Raw genomic sequence first — 17,128 nt, forward strand, 5'->3', positions numbered from 1 at the left:
GAAATTAAAGGAGCTGCAATTTATCTTAGTTTTGTAATGCTAACTAGAGCCTGATCTTGTGAGGTGCCAAGAGCTCTCAACTCCTACTGGAGTCAATGGGAGCTGAGGGTGCTCAGGTGTTCCTGGAAAATGCTTAGCACCTCACAGGATTGGGACCGAAGGGAAACCAAATTATAATTTTTTAAGCACAGTTAAATGTAAAGCATCTCTAACAGCCAGGAAATAGTTTCATTTAGTCTTTACAAGACCCCTTCTTCCTTTCTGTTTGGAAAGTACCTAGCACATTATGATTTCTACCAAAAACAAATACTAAATAATAATTAGTAATAATAGTTTAGCTGAAAATATTAAGCGCTTTTAGAAACTAGCTTTTAAATAAATTTTAAAACTTTTAAACTTTGCATTTCCCTGTCTCACTGACTCATTTTCCTCCTGATTTCTTTGGGATTTGATTGGTTCCCAAAGGCCCCCTTGTTGGGTATCTTTCTGTTTCATGCTTTCTACAGCAACTTACAATATATTGTAGAAAGGAGGAAGCGTATGATTTAGTTCATGGCCGCAGTCCCCCTATTAGTGCATTCCAGAGATTAAAGTTTGTCAATTGGTGATTTTAAGTAAATGGTACTTACAAGAAATGAGCACTGCTAAGAGACTACACTGCAGAAATCTTTGTTTACTTTCCACCTTAATTACTATTGCTTCTTCCAGAGTACTGTGCCATTTTACTGATTCTATACACTTTACATCTGATTTATTACTTAGTACCACTTTTCTTTGTTCAGACCATGTCCACACCCACATTCCCTTTGGGCTTGTTTTGGGAGGTAGGAAGTGGGAGTGCATGGGTGGAATGAAGGTGTAAAAGAGAGTGCAAAGGACTATGCATAGTAATATGTGGTAAATGCCTGTTTGCTCCATCATCCAGCCCATTGGTGATGCTGCAGTAGTGTAAAAGGCATCTAAAATCAACAAGAGGGGAGAATGCAAAGACAATCAGGAGTGTGGTGAAGCTGGAAGAGGGCATGTTCTATGTTAAATAGGCTCACTATTATACTGTGGTCTTCTATGCAGCGAAGAAATAGGTAATAGCCCTGCCAATGAACTGGCTTTCTCTTTGGAAATTTGGGTGCTTTAAACTTACGGATGATGGGAAACAGTTTTCCCATTCAGGGAAAAATATTCAAGATTTCAAAAAAAGCTCCTGTCCTGAATTGGGACAAAAGGACCAAATCTTGAAAATTTTTGCAAACCAACAAACAGAAAAAAAAAATTTGGTTCAACTTAAACATTTTGTTTCAGTTTGGATGATTTTTAGGTTTTTGTACTCTATTAACTCAAATTTAAAAACAAAAAGTTGTTCTGAACTCGGAAATCAGATTCTTTTTCTTTTAGAATATATCAAAATAGGACGTTTCAACAATTTCAAAACTTATTTTTTACAAAAAAAATAATCAAGTTGAGAAATTCATCTAAACCAGACCTTTCCTGCAGACAGATTTGGTTTTGATGAATCAACATTTTTCTACCAGAAAATAGTTTGTCAAAAAATTCCTGACCACCTCTTAATAAATTAGATTATTGCTATCCCTGTTGGGCCCAAGCAGTTAGCAAATAGGGTTTTGCAGAGTGTTTCTGTTAGGAGAAATTGATGATGGAATCAGGCATTTACAAAGAATGTACATAAAGTCCTGTTTACCTGGACACAGTAGGACTCAAACAACAAGAGGCAGTTTTGTTGCTCATAATTCCAAGCCTCTTCCAGCCAGAACTCTGCCCAAAAACTCTCTTGGCTTTCTCTCAGGGCCGTTCTGCAAGTGCTTTTTTGGCTGTCTCTTTGGCTCACTGCTTCTCTCTGCCTACTTGCTGGCTGCTTCTGACTCTCAGACAGAGATAGCCACACAGCTGAAATCAACTCTATCCCCAGGTCATTCCATCTAGTCTTTGGATGGTGGCGTCCATTGTTTCAGCAATCACTAAACAAAGAGGAATTTAGTTGTTCCTTCATTTGAAAGGTGCCTGTCATGCCCAACAGCTTCAACAAGATGGTGTGATTGCCCATAGATCAAAGTAACAAAGTTACTAAGAAAGTCTAAGTGTTCCTGTATCTACTGATCTACACTGCAGCTCTGAGTGTGCTACCCAGCTCAGGTAGACGGACACCTGCTATCTCTGCTTAAGCTAGTGCCCTAACGATAGCAGTGTAGCCAGGGGTAGCACAGGCACCAGCTAGCTGCCTGAATACATACCTGGGGGTCTGGGTGGGTTTGTACTCAGGTGGCTAGCCTGAGCTGCTGCCCGTGCTACCCCCATTTACACTACTATTTTTAGCATGCTAGCTCGAGCAGACTTAGTGCATGTCTGTCTTCCTGAGCTGGGAGGCATGCTGCCACCTGCAGCGCAGAGGTACCCATAAAATTCCTCCATTGTCTCCCTCAGGCGCCCACATCAGCAGCACTGTTAGCTTCCGTGAGAAATGCTGTGGATGCCTCTCCATGAAGCCTGCTAATTCAACTTCTTCAGTCACGCTTTTAGCATCACCACCTGTCTGGCTTTCTCCTGTGCGATTAAATGACTATGTTGTGCTAAGACTCAGCACATTCCTGCTGTAGTATTCCCAACCCTGCTAGCCCACACAGCCTGGGATATCAGTTTAGATTTCCAGCATGAATGACCATTGTGCTGCCACTGAACCACCAGGCCAGCTCTTTCCATGCAAATTACAAACCCTGTTCTTACTCAGTTATACAAAAAAGATGTCCTCCTTTCAAGGGGTGTTGAAATAGACCCTTTTATCTGCAAACACGTGGCCTGCTTTTCAGAATCGCTGAGCATGTGAAGATCACATTGACTTCAGTGGGATCAGAAGGTGCTCATCAACTCTGAAAACCGAGCCAACGTGCAAGCAGCCTCTGCCTAAAATATTTGATTTATTACATCTGCCAGAAAGATCGATGTGGAGGTAACTGCTTCGGTATTGTTTAATGTATCTGTACATGGAGAAAAAATGCAAATCCAATCCTGCTCCAGCATCCCCCCCATTAAAATGTTGGCATCTTAATGGAATGCTAGCACTTAAAAGAACACTGCTGTGTTCTCCTGTAGCAGGCTTCTGCAGCACAATGGTTGGTATCAGAATGTCAATAAGAGACAATCATTTGGATAGTTTTTATATACCATCCACAACAGAATTAACCCAAACTCTGAAGCTGTGATCAGCACCTCCGTAGTGTATATACTATAGCCACAGACTTGTCTCAGAAGCACGAAACAAGATATGTTGCCACTATCTGACTACTTACTTGATTTCTGAAATAATTTGCCACTATTAAGCAGGTATTTTGAACCCTGTAATAATAATACCTGGTGCTTATCTAAGAGGACTAAATATGCAGCAAGCCTAGGTATAAAATGGATTTATTTAAGGTCACCATCGAATTTCCTCTGAGTGTATTCCTTTGACTCAGCTCTGGATTTCTTTGCTTTTGTGGTTTGTGGTTCTGTGCGCATTAGCCAAAATCTTATAAAATGGGGATTACTGACCAGATCTTGTAGGGTGCTGAGAACCCGCAACTCCCTCACTTTTAAGGAGTTGCAGGTGGTTGGCACCTTAAGAATTAGGCCCTGTAAAAGGAACCAACCAAGTGGTTTAGTGGGGCTTAAGTGCTTATTAATCTCAAAGTCAGCTAAACCACCTTAACCATGGCAGTCAGGATTCCTTACACTATTATTATGATTATCTGCCATCTAGAAATCACAAAGCACACTAAACATAAATATTAAGGAAATGTCATTCTCTCTCTGCTGTTGTTTGGTTTGTTTAAATTTCTTTAAGTGGCTTCCCTCCCCTCCTTCCCCAAAATGGGAAGTACTACAGATTTCAGGCATTAAAGAGAGCTTCTGAAGTCTGGGATTTTTTTTTCCAACCAGCAGTTACAGCTCCCAGCTAGCAGTAGAATTCTACAAATGAGATTCCTCGTTCTCAGCTACTGGCTGATGGTGACCTTTCTGATTCTGTTTCTGAGGAACAGCAATCATAAGAGAAAAAAACCAAGGTAACAAATGCGTTGAGAATACTTCATAGATGTTGCAAATCTGCACCATTTGCTCTTTACTTCCTGTGCTAATACCAATACAATTATTTGAATAAACGGTTAAGATAAGGGAACATTCCAAAAGTCTGCATTTTAAAATCTTGCATCGTTTTCACAGATCAGCCATTTATTTCCATGCAAATGGAAACTGATCACCAGCAGTAGAGAGCCAGAACTTGTGTTGGCTCACCTGGGTGATAACACAACAGATCTTGTGCTGTGCTTTCAGCAGAGTTGTGACTTGCCTCAGACCGGCTTCTTCCACTGGTATCATTCCACACTTTCTAAAACACAGTTCTTCAAAACCAAACAAACACAGTAAAAGCAGCAGCACTGAAGAACATTACCCAGCAGAGAACGTGGAAACTGAAAATAGAAGTTTTCGTGTATGTCTCTTCAAATATTATAGTTTTCAGCTACAGTGAAAATAAGACTCTCCCGTGGCCAAAGTCCTCAGTTTCCCTTCCTGGTGTTCCTGAGACATCGTAGAGTAACCATAAAGCTGCCAGTGGCAGCTGGAGATTCCCTTCATGTGGGTTCCTCTATGCCACCTGTAGTATAGTAAATGTGTCAGGGTAACCCAGAGGCACGGCTCTGGTACACGCTGCTCTAGCAGAATGGCTCCTAGGGGAGCATGTTCCAGCCAGCGTGACTTACAGCAGCCCTAAAGTTGCTTTAAGTTATCTCGTGCGGGAGACTGAACAAGCCCCTGGCTGCCCCAAGGATTAAGGGAATAGCAATGTTCCTAGAACCAGCTCCCTCCATCATGCAAGTACAGTGCTGGGCACAGCTTGGCTGGACTCAAGGATCTGTTTTTAGGAAATGGAAGTAAGAGGCAAGCATTGTGTGTGGGAGTATGCAAAGGAAAGGATTTTGTTGCTGGAGAGGGACATGAGCCAACCAGTGCCCCACCCTCTCTTGTGATCCTAGTGCCCCTGGAGGGAAGAGCAGGAATGCTCAGTAATGTCAGCCAAGTACATCTGTTGTAGCCAGAGGAAGAAGTAATCTATTGATTGCTTCTTCATTAAAGATTCTGGCACCAGGGCAGGGGCAGACTGCTAGCAGATCTGACTCTGATAATTTTATGGCAGAAGGGGTAAGGAAAGCAAGTTGTAACCAGCTTTTCTTTCTCCCTGGATCCTGCTGCAATAGATGATGGTGAATCACGTCATGAATAATTTGCTAATGTAGGCCCTGATCCTGTAAACCCTTGTATATGTGAGTAGAGCTGGAAAGGAAACGGTTTTCCCATCCTGAGAAAATGTTCGCAATTTCTAAAATTGTCCTGTTCTGCACTGGGATGAAACCAAGACTTTTCAAAGGTTTTGAAAAAGAACAGAGAGTTTCATGCCCCCTCTCCCCACTCCAGAATAGGCCCGTGCTTAGGGCATTTACCTGGAATGTAGGACACTAAGGTTCCATTTCTTGCTTTGCCTGATTCAGACTAGGACTTGAACCTCAGTCTCCAATAGCCCAGGTGGAGGCCCTAGTGACTAGGTTATTCTAGGGCAGATCCTTCAATTTCTGGTTTTGACTACAAATTCCATTCTGATCCTAAGAAACCTTTCCGACTGAAAGGATTAGCAAAACAGATATGTTCCCACCATAAGTTTTGGTTTAGACAAATCAACATTTTCTAATGAACAAGTCAGGAAATTTCTGACCCACTGCATGTGTGTGTAGTCCCATTATGATCAGCAGGACTACTCATGAACACAAATTTACACATGTGCATAAATGGTTGTGGGCTTAGAGCCTTACACTGCTAGTTGCTCATTACTGCATCCACATCTGTGAAAATGGATGTCAGCTGTACAAAAACATGTTAATCAACCAACCACAACCTCTTTCTCTTGCTCTGTTTACCTCTATCCTGTCTTTATTTATATGAAAACTTTATCAGAAAGACCACATCTGCCCTGTCCACACTAGCATTAAGCTAAACAGGTTTGAGAACTGTTTCATGAAGGTGTTTTTTTCACGGGGCTGAGCAAACCAATTTGAATAAAATAAGAACTAATCTGAACTCTCACCCCAAACTCAAGCTGAATCTGCACTGCAAGGTTTTTTAAGCTGCAACAAAGTAACTTCGTTTTTTTCTCCATGCCTCAGCCATTCCTGGTTCCAGAGGGGACCACAAATAGGGGTACCAAAATATGGTGCTGTTCTCACCAGATTTCTAGCACAACAGAAGGGATGCATTTGTGGTCAAAGCACAGGGCGGTAAGTCAGGAGAGCTCAGTTCCCTTGTGGTCTCTGCTACATCATTCCTGTGTGACTTTGGGATAGTTATTTGTTAATTTCTCTGGCCAGATTTTCCTTGTTGCTGGTTTTGGTGGGCATGATATTGTGCCTATGATTATTTCCACCCACAGTTCATGATAGGCTTTTTCCCCACCTTTTAAGACTTCTAAGTAGCTGACTGTGTTTATTTAACAGATACTTAGGTCTTGGTTCTGAATGCTGAGTATTCTGTCTCTGATTCAGCAAAGCACTTAAGTACATGCTTAACTTTATGTTAAGCCATAGTGCTCAGCACCTTGTGGGAATCAAGTCCTTAGATGGATAAATGGAAGGATATGCACAAGTGATTTATAGTAGGTGCAAAAATTAGGGCACAATTAATTGTGCCTACAAAACATAAGACCATGTTGAGGTCTATTTAAAATCAAGCTGTAAGTGTCTTATTATCTTCACCAACTTTTTTGAGATTCACCCATCACTTGTATTTTGGTTCCTTCAATAATTACTCGTGGAAGAAAAACTGCTATGTCCTTCCTGGAGATGGTTGATGTCCAAAAATATTGCCTCCTCCTGAATGTACAATGTAATAATTAAGTACTGATTTACTGGTGCTGAAAGGTCATAACTTCCAGATATAGTTTCAATATAGCAGATCTGTGTAGAGACAGATTTTTAGCATTTATTACCTCCATTTTTTCAATGTACAGTACCCATAAAGAATTAGATATGTCCACACAACTCCCACAGGAAGGGAATTTTGCGGCTATGCTCCATCAATGAATTATTTTACTGTTGAAGAGGTCAGATCATACATAGCAATTAAAGTTTTATGTATAGTTTGATCCATGATGGCTCCCTTTTGATGTAAGAGGAAAAAAACAAACAGATTTGTGCTCATTGTCATTAGGGAAGCATGTCCAGAAATCTTTGCTGCCTGGCCTAAGCTAGGGCCATTAAGCTTACTTTGGCTCTGTCCTATTTTATCTTTAACACCTTTTGAATGAGTGAAAAGGGGGGAGAGTGTAAAGGAGAACTTGTTCTCAGTCTATGAAGAATGCATCTGAAATGGACTGACAGTCTCTCCCTGCTCTTGAACAGAACTTTTGGCATTTCACATTCTGTTGGGAGCAAATAGGTCTATGTCCAGACTTCCCCACAGAGTGAAGATTTCATTTATCACTGATGTCTTCAAAAGACCGTGTGTGCAGCGTTTTTGCTGATCTGGATGGCTGTTGTGCTTACCCACTGGATGTAGGTATATCTTGTGCTCTATACACCAGTCCCAAAAAGCTATTGCTTCTTTGCATAGATGAGTGGAGTGAACATTTACTCGCTTGTTCAGACAGTACACAGTGGTTGTATTGTCCACTGCTGTTTGTACCAACCCAGGTGGTGATTTTGCAGTGGGAAGGACTAGATAGTCCATTGGATGGCCCTAAAATTCAGGATGTTGATATCACAGATCTGAGAGAACATCCCCTCACAGCCACTCACTAGGACCACTCTGAGGAGAACCCAAGCCTCTCTGCTCTGGATCCCCAAAGTGTGTTTTGCTTCTGGAGTCTCAGAAGGCTGCAGTACTGGTTCCTCCTTTGGCCTCTCTGGCATATTTCCTGGGCACTGACTTTCAGACAGCAAAGGGTTGGGAGGAAGGAGGACAGGCCTCAAACTGAATCGCATATTTGCTGTGTACTGTCTCTAGAATCTGTCTCTCTGAAGTTATTGATTGCCAGTTGCAAATATGGCACCAGTAGTCTCCAAACTCTTGGTCCTCATGTCAAATCTGAGGATGCCCATGTGGTCTTGATGAAGATGAAGCTGATGTTTGTTTCCCCCTACAATGGAATTTAAAGCTCCTCCTCCTCTGCTGATGTTACTGTTGAGGAGGGTTTTGATATTGTTGGTAATTACATGGTTGATAGAAGTACAAAGAAGTGGAAGAAGGATACTGTCTCTGATATCTAAACAGAGGTATTCCAGATCTCCTTCTGGGAAGCTGAGATCCACCCAGAAATCTGGCTGGAGTTTGAATATTTCTCATTCTTTCCAGAACATCTATTTTAGAACTGAACAAGTCTTTCCCTTAAAACAGAAGATATTCCACCTTTGCTCTTTTCTCTGGTGGAAGTACTGGAGATCTCAACCCCCCATAATGTTTTAGAGATATCACAGGGACTACTGCCCTAGTTGAAATATCTGAAAAGTCAAAGGATGATCTGAATTCATGTTATGCAACACTTTGTCCTTCAGCAATGAGGGCATTATCTAATTTTCATCATTCAAAAGATTCTTAATAAATATCTACATTTTTTCCAGAGCTTGACATCAGTGCCTGGAAATTTGCTACGCTTATGCCTAATGTAGCAGATGAGAAGACCTTTCTTTTCAACATGTCCATTTTCTTCCTAACACATTCATTCTCTTACCCTCCTTATCACATGGTGTTGCATGAACTTCCCCCCTTTAAATCTCTGTACTGCAGCATTGACCATCAGAATTCTGGGCTGGATGTGTATGGAACATACAAAAAAAACCCTCTCTTTAATTAGCTGCTAAACTTTATTAGCCTTTTTGACATTATTTGAATTGATGAAGGTGAAGATCAGATTGCTTTTACAGGGTGAGACAGTCCAGCTAAAAGATTAAGTGTAATACCACATCTAAAAGATGCTCCTGGGATGTCAAATATTGGGTGGAAAGTCTCCTCAATAGAGATACAGGAAATCCAGAGAGTCTTTGTCATTTTATCTGTAAACTCATGGGGAAAGAATTGCATCCTCTGAAGGGGATGAGCAGTTGTAATCCCCGCACTCTCATCTGGGGATGTCTGGTCCTCTGAGTCAGGATTCATTTCATGAGATTGTTCAGCCATCAGTGGTTCCTCTTCCTCTAAAACAGTGTCTGGTACAACTGTAGGGAACTGAACCCTACCCTTGTGTTGCATAGACAGATCCTGAATATTTGCATCTGAAGGTTGCAATGTCTTTCAGATCTCTGGTGGTGAAGGATTTTTGGATAGAAGGGTTGTTGTGGCTGTCAGTATTATCCCAGAGAGGAAGGGCCAGTATGGCCATCTCACCCATGGAAGAACTTGCCATTCTGGGCAAATATCCGTACTGGGATCCAGGTAATAGAATTTAGAATTATCTGGATCTTTCTGTTTCAAATGGCAGTAGATGAAAGTGCCACTACAGAACTTTTAGTGCATGTTAGCAGGCTCCACACAGTCATATTGTGTGTGATAGGCTAGAGCACTTAGATTTACACCTTGGCCTCCCATGCACTAAGTCTCCGTAACATTCCTTGGGTCTCAGGGCCAGGAGGACCCTTCAGCAATGGTGGGGAATCAGTGCTCGTGCCAGGTGGGTTGATGCATCCTGGTTCACAGCTGAGCCATTGGATAAGTGATAGCTCAGGCCTCCTGGCTGAGGGCTAAACAGAGAGATAGTCAAGGGATCAGGCCTGTGGGGTAAGGGCTGAGCAGGCAAACAGTCCATGGCTCAGACCTCCTGGCCTAGGGGTCAGTGCTCATTCAGCCCCGAGTGCAGGGCCTGGGGGTACAGGACCTGGGCCTGCCCTGCTCCACCAGGTCACAACCAATGCCCTAGAGGCAACAGGTGGTCCTGCCACTGGGTCAGTGGGGAAGTGTGTGGTCGCTGCCTTGTCCTCCAGCAATACAGACGAGTCAATGTCTCGCTTTCCTGGGCTACTTCCTACCGGCATCTGGTGGAGCTGCTCTGTGATTGCTGGAGCCTGGTTCCTTGTCCCCACATCAAGTGGCTCACTATCCGTTTCCCCTCTGGGTCTCTGTCTCCCAGGGCAGCGGATGGCCTTCTCTCCAGGCCGGTTCAGGGGAGTTGTCATCCGCCACAGCTGGTTGAGGGCTCTGCTGGCAGTTTAAGTGATTAAATCACTTAAGTGATTTTTAAGTGCAATATGTGTTCATGCTATAGAGTCAAGGGATACATCTTACATTGCAAAAATAAACCACACAGCAACAAGTCTCAGAACCTGGGTCCACTGACTCAGGCTCACGGGACATGGGCAACAGGGATAAAAACAGCAGTTTTGGCGGAGGCAACACATAGGGGGGCACGCAGCGTCATGTGCCCTCTCCCCGCCCCCCACCCCCAATTTCTGCCAGGATTTATATTTTTATTTCTTTTTTTGTGGGGAGTGGGTTCAAAATACTGCCAGAACCTTTACATTGGGGCCCCCTCACCCCACTATCAACAGTTACATGTCGCCTCTGAGTGTTGGTATTCCCACTCGGGCTGGAGCCCAGGCTCTGAAACCTGGCAAGGGGGATAGGTCTCAGAGCCTGGGATCCAGCTCAAGTGGGAACATCTACACTTCTATTTTTAGCTCTGTAATGTGAGCCCCACAAGCCCAAGTCAATTGACCTGAACACTGAGACTTGTGGCCAGAGGGGGGTTTTTTTGCACCCAACATTGCTAAATAGTTTTTGTTTTCTTGTAACTTTCTAAAACTATTCACACCTTTTTTGGCTGAAGCTTTCCATATTTTGTCTCTGCCCCAAAATAGATTATTGTGCACTCCTTGTCATCTAGCTTTGGGATGAGTGAACCCTTTTCCTCATGGAAAAAATAATTCTAACTACATTTTTTTCAGCCAGACTACAGGCAAAACTGACTGAAACTTGTCAGAGACAAAGCCCTCAGTCGGGATTGTGTGCTTTTGTCAGCTTGAAAAAAAAAAAAAAGGTTTTGATTTAACAAAGTAAGGAGCGTACAAAAATGATCTACTGAACAAATTCAGCAGACAATTGTGTTAAGTTGTAAGGTGAGCCACTCAACAGAGTTGCACTGTGTATGTATGCACAAACTTGGGAATTTCACACTGCCTGATTGTGTCTTGTGAATATTAAACTTCTAATCTCCCGGTCAGCTTTCTACTCTGCCTTTTCTTCCCTAAAGTTTTGATTTTAAATGTGTGATCACATGCTATTCAGATTTGCCAGGCTCTCAAGTTTTGCACTGGGACCTCCAAAGTCCAAGAGTTCTGAAGTCTGTGATCGGAGAGCTGGTCCTCAAAACTGCTCCATGCCTCCCCTGTTTGGATGGTGAGGTTCTTAGGCACTTCCCTTTCTGGGTATTGAGACCAATCTCTGTCCCACTTGTCTTTATGGGAAGAATTTCCCAAGTCTCCTCCCAGATGACTTCATGCCTCACCTGTTCCTATAATAAGTGCACACTCCTTGAAGTACACATATATTAATGCTGAAGTTAAACAAATTCAAAACTTCAGAGAAAAAAGAAAAGGAGGACTTGTGGCACCTTAGAGACTAGCAAATTTATTTGAGCATAAGCTTTCGTGAGCTACAGCCCACTTCAGTGGCTGCATCCCTTCACTTCAGAGAGGCAGCAATACAATACTTATGAGACACCTGTCTGCACCTGGAGGAAATGCACATTTGTGCAATTTAATTCAGGGTTTACTTTCTTCCAATTCTTGATTTTAAAAATAATCCAAACTAGGAAATTAAACAACTATATTAATACAATATTAAACTCACACATATTAAAAAATGAGTATGTGTGTATATATATATAACCCAGGGATCAGCAACCTTTGGCACGTGGCTCATCAGGGAAATCCGCTGGTGGGCCAGGATGGTTTGTTTACCTGCAGTGTCCACAGGTTCAGCTGATCGCAGCTCCCACTGGCCCTGGTTCACCGTTCCAGGCCAACGGGGACTGCAGGAAGCGGCGCAGGCCAAGCGATGTGCTAGCCGCCGCTTCCCGCAGCCCCCCGCCCGGGCAGCCTGGAACTAGACAAATTTGAATTAGACAAATCTGGCTATCGCAGCAAATAAGGATTCCAGACCAGTAAACGTCTGTGTAGTCTGAAACCAACTGAAACGTATTAAATTATTGTACAACTGGTTACCACTGAAATTCTCTCAGTGAAATTTTGGCCCAGAACAGTCTCAGAGCCAATTTTTAATAAAAATACTGGGTTTGCAATATTTATACAGTACCTCTCCCAAGCTCTGCTATAATTAGGATTCAGTTTAATAACAGTATGTCTTAAGACTATATCTTGGAATGCCTCCAGAGTAACCATACTTTGGTAGCTATAACTTTTGGCCAATTTAAACATATTTGACCACTAGCACCATCACAGGACTATTTTCCAAGATTATATTGTCCAAAAAATAAAAATTTCCCTACCTCCCAGCCTCTAGATTTAGGACAATTTATCCCTGATTTTCTTTTGTTTCTGTTTTTCAAGAGTAATATCCTGAAGAAATTTAAGTACTCTCTAATTCAGTCTTTTCCCCACCCACTCAGTTACCTGCTTCAGCTAGCCCAGTTGCTAGAAGGAACATATAGTGAGTTAATTGCCTGATGGTAGAGTGATATAATCTTTATTTAATCTATTTAGTGTTTAGAACTGTAAACTTTGGGGGTATCTCAGTTAATTGAGCACTAATATATTATAGGTCTTGTGCTAGAAGTTGACACAATGCAGTAATTGAACGCTCACTGGAGACTTAAGAAAGCCTTTGAAAGTGTCAGAGAATTGCCAACTGACGCTTCTTAAAGGGTAGTTAGCATCTGCAATTACCAAAGTATTACAACCACACCTCAACTATTTGAGATTTTTACTTTGTAAAATCCCTGCAGCAATGGTACCACTAAATATATTTTTCATCGTGCTATAGAAGGAATTGTACCTCCTTTCCCAGTTTTTTTTCCAAAAAACATTGCAAAAATGTGTAAATAGCATTAGCTCCCCTTCAGAATCGTTTATGAAAAATTATGTTCAGACTCTATAGCCAATATTTTAAAAAAAGAGCCTAACATTTTTCATCTGAAAATATTTCTAAAAGAAGTTACCAGAGATGCAGCTGTCACAAAGATTGTGATGAATTCTTTTAAACTACTGTCATTCTACCTAATACCTAAAGTTAGGCTCCTAAAGCTATGGCTTATTAGTCAAAAGTGCTGAGCAGTCAGCAGTGTCCACTGAGGTCAGTTCCATGCGGCCGGGGCATTCTCCCTGGCTCCTGTGAAGGGGGGATCCTTAGAAGGCCAGTTAAGCTGCAGGTGTAACAGTGCTCACAATCTGCCCTCCTGCTCCAACTTCACTAGATCTTAGTAAGGACTGTAGAATTAGGGTCCGTTACGCAATTGTAACAGGGGGCGGGGGAATGGTCAGGCAATATTCTGTATAACTGTACACTCCCATTCTTCCTGCTTACCTGAAACATAGGGCAAAGCTGTGTCTTTCGGGGACTTTTCAGAATGCATTACACAGAGTTAAATCCCAGGGCTATTGTATGTAAAACCTTCATAAACAGATGTTAACAATTCCCAGTCAATTTGAAAGACAGAGGAGGATACAGAGTAGCAGCCATGTTAGTCTGTATTCACAAAAAGAAAAGGAGTACTTAGAGACTAACAAATTCAGTTGAGCATAAGCTTTCGTGAGCTACAGCTCACTTCATCGGATGCATTCAGTGGAAAATACAGTGGGGAGTTTTATATACATAGAGAACATGAACGAGTTTTTTCATGAAGTTTATAGATTTCCACTCCATATGGCTAAATTCAGTACCTTGCATAATGCAGGATACGTTTTCTTAGTAAAACAAATGTTTACCGCACACAAAACACATTGTATAAAGTATGAAATATTGTAATAGTATTTGGAATACTACAAATAACTTTTAAACACAAGCTATTAGACAGTCAATCTACAGCTGTTCCTTATACAGACTTTCAACCCTTCCGTTTCTGCTACTCACATTCCAGTATAAGGCTTTAGCACACACATCGTAACACATTCCCCTCTGATAGTCTTTCAGAGATGACTTCTCAGGATTTAGAGTGTGCCCATAGTGTGTGTGGGTCACCCAGACCCAGCAGAGCTTGAGAAATGGCAGCAGCTCAGCCCTTTCATTTCAGAACCCTGTCAGAAAACAAGCCATCTGTGGGGGGCTCCACAGCTTGCAGCATCCCAGCCCTGGGCCTAATAGCTGACTGGTTTTCTCAGTTGTCAGTGAAGCAGAAGTCGATAGCCTGTATCCAAAGTGCTGTAGGGGTTGTGACCCAGCCCTCACAACAAAGACAATTCTTCGTCCTGCATTGATCTGAGTCCACAGGGCTGCTTGTAAATATTCTGTTTATTACATTCTGGCCCCCCTCCCACGCACACACAGTTTTGCTCTTTGGTTGGCTCAACTCTCAGAGGATAACTAAGACATGAACTCTCAAGGTGGGTTGCCCACAATGAAAACTTCTGATATAGCCTCAGAATGTCTGGCATGTCTGGTCACTTCTACACTCTGTTCTGGAAGTTTTGGGGTCTTTTCTAACTGAGTGACCCTGCCCTGCTCTCTGCATATGTTCAAAGTCACAGAGTATCCCACTAAGATCCAAGTCCCCTACCCACGGCTTCTCTTCCCCTCCCCAGGAGAAACAAAATCTAACGCTGAGGTACAAAGCATATAGGTTACATAATGACAGTCCGCTCTCAAGAAGAGTAAAGGGCTTTACTTTTAAAGTAATATTTAGATTTTTTTCATGGGTGTGTCTCTTTTGAGCTTTATATAACTTCAGGCATTGCTTGGTTTTAATTATAAAATGTTCATACTTTGACAGCAGACTAGAACTGATCATCTTCACAACCGCTTTCAAAACCAACTCCCAACTTGTGAATGAAGCAGCTTTAACTTTGAAGAGTAAAAAGGGGGAGCAGTAGGGAAGAGGACAAAATACAAACCCAAAGAGAAAAACATTAAGAATATTTATGAATGTATATGTTATAATGACTGATCATATCTTTATCTTTTCAGATAAAGTATCAAGAAAATATGGCTCCTCTGGGTGAACATAAATGGACTCATGTGTTCCCTTTTCTGGTGGTAGGTATTTAATTGCCTAAGGTATAACCACCTTGCAAAGATAGCTGTCATTTATGTGTGTGTGATGTGTGTGGGGGGGGTGTTTGTTTTTAACTTCAGTAAATTAACATAGCACTTCTACAAACAATTGAAATGGCAGGTTCCTGCCTCAATTTAGCAGCTCATTCCTGTTCATCAAAGCAAAAAGCATGTGCTTAACTTTAGTCCCCTGCTTTAGTCCCATTGACTTCAACAGGACGTAAGCATGTGCTTAAATGCTTCACTGAGTTGGGGTCTCAGTGCTCACATCCTAGTCAACTGAATTCAACCCTGGAGTTTTAGGGCACCACCCATTTTGCTGAAATGTGTGTTTTAAAACACCCATAATTCATTCTATCTTCAATTCCCGGCAGTAGCATTAGGATGTTTAGCACTAAAAGTCAATCCATCCACCTTCCAAACCCTAGCTGTTTGGCAAGGATAACATGTCTGTAATGGGAAAACTGGTTGATTAAATTAAATATTTTAAATGTTTAACCTTTTGTGACAGGTGTCGCTGGTTTATTCTGCTAATGCTGAGTATTCTAACTGCGGTGAAAATGAATACTATAACCAGACCACTGGAATGTGCCATGATTGTCCCCAGTGCAAGCCAGGAGAAGAGCCTTATATGGTAAGTTCAGTCTCACTCTTACTGTGAAATGTCACACCCGAGGCTGAAATAGGAAAAAATGGCCTACAAAAACTAAATATGTTGTTCATAATGGATTGTTTTTACATTGGGTATAAGTTATGAAAATGCAGTTTAGTGTCTCTGTGCACTGCTAAACAGAAGTGGTTATGGATCTCAGATATCTACTACTGATCATACCAAATATATGATGCTCAGCAGACTGCTGAAAGTGCCACCTGAAATCCTTGGATAAAAGATGCTGTACAAGTGCAAAGGATTCTTGGTTCTTTAAAAAGTATTATTCATTTTTTAAAGATAGACATGATTTCTAACATGATTTTATTATATTTGTATTGGAGAGAGAAAGGAAAGAAACTCAGACCCAATCCAGGAAGCATTTGAGCACATGCTTAACTTTAAGCCTGTATGACTAATGTGCTTAAATGCTTTGTTGGATTGAGGTCTTACTCTTTTATGCTTCTGTAAACTACAGCCCAGAAATAGTTTCTTAAAAGTAATACTTTAAAACAGTTCTTATGTAAAAAAATTATACACACACACACACACACACAATTTTGCCAGTAGGCTCATCTTGGTTCCAGTATTTCAGCTAATCAGCAATTTAAAAACCTGACATTAACACTGGAGATTTTATGTGATGAATAGCGTGGAGTGCTTGCTGACCTCCTCCGCCCACAGAGAATTTAATTTTGCTTTCCTGCTAAAATACTTTGGCATTAAAGGAACTTGGAAACCTCTGCAACATTTTAAATTACAGTTCCCAAATAGCCATTTAATTTATAGCAGATAATTTGCACATTAAAAATAAATTACTGAAACCTTTTTAATAGGCTAAATTTCCAATTGTAAATTTTGCACAGTTGCTAATCCTGAATAAATATGTTTGTAATAACCAGTTGGTTTTAGTTCAGAACACCAGTGGTGTTTTATTTAATCTAAACTGAATGCTCATCTGGGAAATCAGAGTTAGGGAGTTACTGAGTATCATGCAAACATTGCCATAAGAGAAGCACTCTGAGCCTCTTCCCTCCCCACCAATGAAAAGATCTCTAATATTCCTGCTGGGACAATAATGCTTCACACACATTTTTCTGCTTTAATCCCTAATCCTCAATGCCCTAATGTAGTTAATTGTTTTTGGCAAGGTTCAAATTTCTTGGTCAAGGTATAGTCGTGATCTAGTCTCCAGATAAAATAATAAAGAAAACCCAATCATAATAAGTAAAT

General features: G+C 41.5%; 1 protein-coding gene across 2 annotated transcripts in view; it reads left to right on the forward strand.

Moving 5' to 3' along the window:
* The first annotated feature begins 15,162 nt into the window (after positions 1-15,162).
* The window catches only part of EDAR (ectodysplasin A receptor), a 55,895-nt gene continuing 53,929 nt past the window's right edge, over positions 15,163-17,128 (forward strand). For both annotated transcript variants that reach the window (XM_075122641.1, XM_048835176.2), the window contains exons 1-2: positions 15,163-15,228; positions 15,758-15,880. In XM_075122641.1, coding sequence (XP_074978742.1) covers positions 15,178-15,228; positions 15,758-15,880 — 174 coding nt within the window. In that variant the 5' untranslated portion in view covers positions 15,163-15,177. The remainder of the gene's footprint in view (positions 15,229-15,757; positions 15,881-17,128) is intronic.

The sequence above is a fragment of the Caretta caretta genome, chromosome 1 (genome assembly GCF_965140235.1).
Source record: "Caretta caretta isolate rCarCar2 chromosome 1, rCarCar1.hap1, whole genome shotgun sequence".
NCBI lineage: Eukaryota > Metazoa > Chordata > Testudines > Cheloniidae > Caretta > Caretta caretta.